The sequence below is a fragment of the Belonocnema kinseyi genome, chromosome 1 (genome assembly GCF_010883055.1).
Source record: "Belonocnema kinseyi isolate 2016_QV_RU_SX_M_011 chromosome 1, B_treatae_v1, whole genome shotgun sequence".
NCBI classification, from domain to species: Eukaryota; Metazoa; Arthropoda; class Insecta; order Hymenoptera; family Cynipidae; genus Belonocnema; species Belonocnema kinseyi.
The window spans coordinates 17,039,651-17,048,688 of NC_046657.1; the positions used below are offsets into that span (position 1 = coordinate 17,039,651).

General features: G+C 30.7%; 1 protein-coding gene across 3 annotated transcripts in view; it reads right to left on the minus strand.

Moving 5' to 3' along the window:
- Nucleotides 1-9,038, minus strand: part of LOC117168889 (mitogen-activated protein kinase kinase kinase 7-interacting protein 3 homolog) — a 52,570-nt gene that overhangs the window by 26,747 nt on the left and 16,785 nt on the right. For all 3 annotated transcript variants that reach the window (XM_033354808.1, XM_033354799.1, XM_033354817.1), the window contains 2 exons: nt 2,113-2,449; nt 1,426-1,776 (listed from right to left, as the gene is read on the minus strand). In XM_033354808.1, coding sequence (XP_033210699.1) covers nt 1,426-1,776; nt 2,113-2,449 — 688 coding nt within the window. The remainder of the gene's footprint in view (nt 1-1,425; nt 1,777-2,112; nt 2,450-9,038) is intronic.

The window sequence follows — 9,038 nt, forward strand, 5'->3', positions numbered from 1 at the left end:
CGTACCTATAAGTACTATATAATTCCACTGCGCATCTGTAAGAATCATAGAATCATATTGCGCACCTGTAAGTACCATATCATTCCACTGCGCATCTATAAGTACGATATAATTCCACAGCGCATGTAGAAGTACCAGGAAACCCTACTGCGCACCTATAAGTATCACACAATTGTACTGCGCACCTGCAGGTACCATATAATTCTACTGCGCACCTATAAGTACCATAGAATCCTAGTATGCACTTATAAGTACTATATAATGCCACGAAGTGAGGATCTAACGAATCTTTTAAAATTCAATTTTTTTTAGATTCATATTTAAATAAAAAATAATAAAATAATAATATATTTTATTTATATATTTTTTAGTTGAGCATTCAACTATTTGGATAAAATTTTATATTTCTTGACTGAAAAGAATTTTTTTGTGGTCAACGCAACTGTCTTCGAAAAAATTGGTCTTTTTGGCTTGAAAATTTAACTGTTTTTGGTTGAATTTAAAATTGATATTTTTAATTGAAAATTGAACTTTTCTAGTTCAAAATTCATGTATTTTGGCGATATTACGTCATTTTGGTTTGAAAATTCAAAAATGTTGTAAAAAATTAAACTATTTGGTTGAAAATTAATTTTTTTGTTGAAAAAATTGTATTTTAGACTTAAAAATTCCACTGTTTGGTTAAAAGATAGTAAAAAGTTATTTTTTTAGTTGGAAATTCTCTCTCTTTAATAAAATAATTATTTTAAAAGAACCATATAATGCTATTGCGACCCTTAAAGTACCATATAATCCTAGTGTGCACCTATAAGTACCATATAAACGTAATGCGCACCTATAAGTGCCATAGAAACCTAGTGCGCACTCATAATTACCATATAATTCCATTGCGCATATAAGAATACCGTGAAATCCTACTTCGTACCTATAAGTACCATATAATTCCACTGCGCATATATAGACACTATATAATTCTACTGTGCACATATAAGTATCATAAAATTCTACTGCGCACCTATAAGTACCATAGAAATCTAGTGCGCACCTTTAAGTACCATATAACCCTAGCGCGAACCTATAAGTACCATATAATTCCACTGCGCACATAAAAATACCATGAAACCCTACTTCGCACCTATAAGTACCATATAATTCTACTGCGCACCTATAAGTAACATATAACCCTAGTGCGCACCTATAAGTACCATATAACCATAGCGTACACCTATAAGTATTATATAATTCTAGTGTGCACCTATATGTACCAGATAACCCTAGAGCGCACCTACAAGGATCAGATAAATCGTCTGCGCACCTATAAGTGTCATAGAACTCTATTGCGCATCAATGAAACCTACAGGACACTGCTGCGCAGTCACAAACGCTAGCCATTTAAATTTTAAACTAAAATGTTTGAATACACACCTGCCGGTTGTCGAAGACTGCTGAATTGACCTGAGGGAATAAGATTACTAGGCCTCGTGGGAGCCATCGGAGGCCTTATTCTCGCAGCAGCAACACTAATCTGAACGCTGCTTTGAAAGCCTCGTGGGTCTGAGGAAGATGTTGAGTAGGTTAAGCTCGAACCCTGCGACCGAATTTCAATCGGCGGTTGCGGATCCGAAGAAGGTGGCCGTAGAGTTAAACTCACGGAAGTGAAACTTCGAGTTTGATCCACCTGGATTGCTGGATTAACATTCATGTAGGGTTCTGTGTAAGAACGTGGCTCAAAGACAATATCGCTTCTTCTTGACGCCCCTGGTGGCGATCCGAACACTGAAAACAGGGAAAACATGACTTCTTTATTTATTTATTTGATTCAATGATTGTTCTGTGTGACTACAAGAGCCTTCGAAACTTACTGCGCATGTGTAAGTGCCATATGAATCTATTGCGCAGCCATAAGATGATTTGAATGCGCAGTAGAATTCTCTGAATTTTGACTGCGCAGTATAGTTCTATGGGATTTATGGATGCGCAGTAGATTTCTATAACATTCAGAGTTGCGCAGTAAAGTTCTGTGACACTTAGATCAGCGTAGTGAAATTATAGTTACTCTTCAACTACAAACCAACATGTAAAATTGGTTAAAAAATTCAAAAGTGAACCCACCTCTATTTTTGACAGGACTGCATTCTACATTGACATTAAGTTCGAACCCCGTCCTCTCTGCTCCACTAGTATCGTCAAAGACTTCCGTGTTAAAATGATTATTAATCGGTGGGACTCGTGTACAGCCGATTGACGGACGTCTCAATTCAAAATCAAGGGTAGCTGGCCTGTGCGGGCGAGAGGTGGAAGCTGGTGAGATAGCGACCTCTTTCTGCTTCATAATGCCAAGTTGCACCGGCTCCGAATTCTGTGCGGGTGGGGGAAATGCACCGCGGGAAGGACGACGATTTTCTGTTGCGCGCAAAGTTTTTGCGCATGTTTCCCTGTCGTGACCATTCTGCAAAAAAATTGCAAAATATGGATATTCTCTTTATCCTCAACATTACTTAATGGAAAGACGTAGATTTTCAGAGATCACAGTCAGTCTCCTATTTTCCTTTCTTTCCTTATTTTTATCCAAATCCTCTATAATTGAGAAACTGATATTGAAAAAAAGGCAAAAGAAAATTGTCAAAGATTTGCGCAAAAAGAGTAGAAAAAACAAAATGTGACATGATTAATCGAAAGAAATTGAAAAAAAGATCTCACACTTCATTGAGACTGTTTTTTTTTACAACTTTTCACTTAATTATAGAACTTTTAATTCATTTTCTCGCGGTCATTTTTATTGAAAACCTGATTGGTCAAATCTAATTACTTTTTATTAACAATAGCATTTTTAGACAAAAACATTACTAACACGAAAACTTATTTCAAATTGTAAACATTCTTTTAAATCTTATGTTTTTTATTTTATATCGCCGATTTCCGATGAATAATGTTAACATAACCTAAAACTGTTAGAACTTTTAAAACTGTTATAAATTGAACATGCCAATTTATGAAGAAAAAAAAACACTAAGATAATATAAAATAGTTAGAAAATTTTAAATCTTGTTCAAATCGTGATGAATTTTTGTTTGAAAATACCAATTTTCGATGTAGAACGTCAAAATAACCTAAAATTGTGCAAAAATTATTTTTAAATTAATATTATTAATATTCTTTGCAATTGACTGACTTTCGTTAACAATAGCAATATTAGATGAAAAACACTAACGTGATATAACAAAAAATTGTTTAGCATAAAAATTGTTATCATAACCTAAAACTGTTTAAAAAATTGTGAATCTTATTTGAAATACGTTTTTACTAAAAATACCAATTTTCGACAAAAAACACTAACATAATCATAAATTGTTGAAAGATTCTAAATCTAGTAGAAATTATAATGCTTTTCGTTTGAAAATAACAATTTTCGATGCAAAACGCCAACGTCACCTCAAATTGTTAAAAAACTATTAGTCTTCTTTGATATCTAATTTTTTTTACAAATCTTCCTACTTTCGACGAAAAATACTAACAAAATCCGAAATTGTTCAAGCTTGCAAAATTTTATTAATTCAATAAAAAATCATTGGATTTAAATAGAATGATTTTTTGTTTAAAAATATCAACTTCAGGTGAAATGCACCTAAATAGTCTAAAGTTGTTGAAAAATTGTAAATAATCTTTGAGTTCTAATTATTTTTTAAATTAAAAATAGCAATATTTTATTTTATTTAAAATACGAATTTCTGGCGAAAAACACTAACATAATCTAAAATTTTTAAATTATTTTTTATTTTGTTCAAAATCTATAATGATTTTCGTTTTACAATACCAATTTTTTAAGCAAAATGTTAACATAACTCATAATTGTTTAAAAATCATGAACATTAAAATTTTAATGATTTTTGTTTAAAAAACGCTAAACGGTAAAGAAGCGCATTCAAACCTGAAAAACGTGATTTGTCGAACTTTTCAACAATTTTAGGTTATGTTTGTGTATTTCCCTTGGAACTGGTAATTTTAAACAAAAATCATTCGAATTAAATCCAATGATTTTGTTAGAAATAATAAAGTTTACAAACCTGAAGATCAATAAAAATTATGAGATTTCGAAAAATATTAAAAATTTTGCAACAACTTTAGGTTATGTTTGTGTGTTACACCTGAAATTGATAATTTTAAACAAAAATCATTCGATATCAATACAAAAATAATTATAATGTGAACAAGATTGAGAATCTTTTAACAATTTTGGATTATGTAAGTGTTTTTCGTTGGAAATTGGTATTATTAATTAAAAAATTGTTAGATTTCAAAGAATATTTACCATTTTTAAACTTGGTAATTTTAAACGTAAACTATTTGATTTTAACCCAATGTTGTTTCTTTAAAAGAATAAAATGTAAAAGCTTCAATAATTTCGGATTTTGTTCGTGTTATTTTTTTGTTTTGAAAATTGAAATTTTTATTTAAAATAATTAGATTTGAAAGAAGATTCATAGTTTTTGAACTATTCTAGGTTACGTTGTTTACATCGAAAAATAGCAGTTTCAAGCGAAAAGAATGATAATTTAAGTGTAATTTAGAATCTTTTAACAATTTTGGATTGTGTTAGTGTTTTACGTTGGAAATTGGTATTTTTAGTACGAAATTATTGTTTTTCCCCTGAAATTGGTATAAATTTCGAGGATAACAAATTTTTTAACAATTTTTTTAAAACTAGAATGGAATATTTTGATTATGTATATAAAAATATTATATATTAATTCTGAAGTTGATATATCAATTTTCATCAATTATCAAAAATGATACTAGATACTATAAAATATTAATTTTTGTTATAAATTAACAATAACTTTAAATTTTGATTTAAAAATTAGACTTAATAAAATTTGCGGCTTCTTATAAAAATTTCACATTTATTCATTTTTTTATCACTCTGTTATTCCAAAATGAAAAAATTCCTTTTATTGAAACCAAATCTACTTTTCTTTCGAAGAAAAATTACCCTATTTTCCCGAAAAATTGAATCGTTGACCCACTGTGATCCCTGCATTTTAGAAAAATACCACAATAAAGATATTATGGGATAACATGCTTTTTTCAATTCATGCCGGACGACCAGAGGCAAGTTTTTTTCGTACAGTTCGAGGGGCTAAGTACTCAGATTTTTAGTGTAAACTAGAATGCAAAAAGTTCCACGGATTTTATAGATTTTAGATAGAATTTTATAGAGATTAAATGGCCCTAACGAAAAAAATATTATTGGAAAATTAGTATAAGCCTATAATGATTTTCCTACAATTTTTTCACGATTATAGGAAATTTATTATAAAAAATCATTATATAGAAAACGATTATAGCAAATCAGGGTTGAAATAAATAATACAAAAGTATTAAAAGAATTAATGTAAAAAGTAGAGAAACTACAAAGGAAAGATTTATTTATAGTAATTCTGCACAAAAAAATTATTCAACAAAAAATCTGTGAATTCCCTTGATGTTTTTGAAATTCCTTCAAATATAATCGAAATCTACAAAAATTCTTTAAAAATTTTTAAACCCCCTTGGTAGCTTTGCAAATATTTTTAAATAAATTAAAATCTTTGAAATCTGTCAAGATCCATTTAAAAACAGTTCTCTAGAAATACTAAAGAAATAATCTAGAAATCAAAAAATAATTCTAAAAACCCCTTGAAATGTTAGGAAACCCTACAAATTTCTTTTAAATCGCTTTAAATTTTTTAAATGTTTTCAAATTCTTTTAAATCCCTTTAAACTGCTTGAAAATTTTCCTTTGGGAATCGTAAAAATCTATAAAAATAAGTAAAAATAATTTATATTCACTTAATATTTAAATTAAATTACACTTATTCATTAAAGTTTTCCAAAAAAAATTCAAATCCCTCGTAACTTTTTTAATTCCTTTAAATCCATGGAGATTCATTAAAAGTCTTTAAATCTTCTCTAATTCCTTAAAATCCTTTAAAATCTTTGAAATTATTAAGAATCGTTTGAATTTTATTTCATTTATTTTCCAAGCTTCTCTTAAAATCCCTTAAGATATTGCAGAAATCTTACAAAAATGTTTGAAATATTTTTAATCTATTTTTTTCAATTTTAATTTAATTTTTTCACTTATTTACCAAGTTTCTCAAAAATCCTTTGAAACATTTGCAAATCGTAAAAATCCATTAAAATAAGTAAACACCATTTGAAATCCCTTAAAATGATTTAAAATCTTACTAATTTTATTTCAATCTTTAAAATTCCCAAAAACATTTATTAAAAATCATTTGAAATCTTCTGAAATCCCTTGAAACTTTTTAAAACTCTTAAAAATCTCTTCGAATCTTTTAAAATAAATTATATAATTTGTGATGCCACTAAATTACTGAAATTAATAAAAAATACCCTCAAATCTTTAAAAGATATTAGATATTTCAAATATTTTTCAAATTTAAAGAAATAGATTTATATCTTTTAAATTCATTAAAATCATTGGTAGTAAATACTCAATCCCCTGAATACATTCAAATGCTTGAAAATTCCGTGAAAACATTTTTTAATCTCATGAAAACCGATGAAATCCTTTAAAATTAGTTCAAATGTTTGGAAATACCATAAAAACCTTTTAAAACCCGTGGATATCAATTGAAATTCTTTAAAATTCCTTAAAATCTTCTGATATGTTTGGAAATTTTTGAAATCATTTGAAATTAATTTTGATTAAATCTGACGAAATCGGTTCAAATTTCAGAAATATGGATGATTAAAAAATGTGATTCTAAAATTCAACATGACGTAACCTAATTTTGAAAATTTTCAAAAATTCGTTTAGACACAAAATGTCTTGAATCGCGAAAAAAATTATAAGGAATTTACTATAGAAAAATCATTAATGTAAAGAATTCCTGAAAATAGAACCAGAAAACCAACGATCAAATTTGAAGAACCACCATAAAATGTTCCTATTGAAATTTGAAAAAAAAACTAATAAAGAAAAACACTTTTTTCTCCTAAGAAAGAAAAGAAAATAGTTTTCCTCCTTGAACAAAAATAAAGAAGAGGAAAAAAAATTATAAGGCAACGAACCAAATCCCCTTCATTCTGTTTTTTTTTTCTTTTGTCTTTCTTACTTTTATTATTATCAAATCACAACAACAAAAAATATGTAAAAAATAAACGCCAACGTTTCGGCACTCATAGAGCACCCTTATCAAGGCAAAAAAATAAAATAAATAAAAAATAAAATTTTAAGCAGGTAGGAACAACAACGCAACCACGATGCTGTTCCTGTCTGCTTGAAATTTTATTTTATTTATTTTTTCGCCTTGACAAGGGTGCTCTATGAGTGCCGAAAAGTTGGTGTTTATTTCTTACAGATGCTTTTTTGTTGTTGTGATTTGATAAGAATAAAAATAAGAAAGACGAAAGAAAGAAAAAAGAGAAAGAAGAGGATTTGGTTGGTTCTACACATTATTTCAGATTGTTGGACGTTAAATAGGATTTAAAATAGAATTTTAATCTCATTTAAATTTCATTAACTTTTATTTTAGAAAAATAATTAGGTGGACTTACAAGGCATTACAAGGGATTGCAGGAAGAGTGTACATCAGACTGCAGGAGTAATTAGCCTCTAGGTACAATTTTTTATTTGTCTTTGGTGTTTTTAGTTTTAGGGTTTTGTAGCCCCGGGCAGAAAGTCTAATAGTTTCCTCATTCGTACTTTCTTCCACGGAGGGGAAGTGAGGGGAAGTATGAAAAGGGGACGTGAGGAATTAGGGGGATTAGGGGAGAGGCATTGAAGGAAAATGATTAGAAGGAATAAGGAGAGAGAAGTAGGGGAAACATGGAGGTGCGGAAGTGAGGAGAAAATAGAGAAAATTAGGGGAACAGAGTTAGGCGAAGTGAGAATAAATAAAGGAACATAAATTAAGGAAAGTTTGGGTAGTGAGGGAAAACATGGGATAGGGAAGTGTGGGAAGAGTAAATTAGGGGTAGGTAACTAGAAGCAGTGAGGGGAAGTATGGTAGATTTTTGCAGGGGGATTAGAAGAGGGGAGGGTGTAGAGGAAGTAAAGGTACGTTTAGAAAGAGAAAAGAATATAGAAAAATGTGGGGGTCGGGAAGTAGGAGAGGGGAAATGTGGGGAGAGAAAGTATGAAAAGTGAATTAAATGAGGAGAGGGTTAGTGAGCGGAAGTGAGAGTTGGGAACTAGGGGACTAGTAGGGGAAGTGAGGATAGGAAAACTAGGGGAAATGAGGATGAGAAAATTAGGGAAAGTGAGGATAGAAAAAGTAGGAGAAGTGAGGAAAGCGGATGAGGGGAGAGTATTAGGGAAAATGTGGAGATGTGGAAGAGAGAGGAGAGGATCGAGGTATAGAAGTAAGGGAAATGTGATGTTAGGGAAGCGGCGGAGAAGTAGGAAAAAAAAGAGTTGAGGGGATTAGAGAAAAAGAGGAGAAATGAAGGGACGGAAAGTATGAGAAGTAGGAAAAATATGGATAGGGAAAGTGAGGGAATAAAAAGAGTGTTTGAAAGATCAATGGAATCGTGAGTTGTGAAAGTATGGGGCCGTTATTGGGGAAGGTATGGAAAATGGGAAAGGGTAAATGATAGAAAATGCGGGATAGAGAATGGTCAAATAAAGGTATGCTTAGTAAAAGAAAGTAAGGGTTGGAGAACTACGGGACGTAGGAGGAAACTGTGGAAGATGTAAGGTATGAGAAATAAGGGTAGAAGAAGTAGAGGGAGGATAAGTAGAGAAAGTAAGGAGAGGAGAAGTAGGGGAAGTAAGGAGAGGAGAAGTAGGGGAAGTAAGGAAATAAGTAAGGGAGGATAAGTATGGAAAATGAGGGGAAATGAAGGGGGAGAGCTAGAGAATATGCGGAGTGGCTACTATGGGAAGGTGAATTAGGGTAATTAAGATAAAAGAGGGCCTGGATAGTAAAAAGCGTGAGGCGAAATGACGGTAGGGCTAGTAGGAGAAGTGAGGAGATGGTAGGGAGGGGAGGTGATGGGAAATGAGGGAGGGTTAGTGTGGGAAAGTGAGG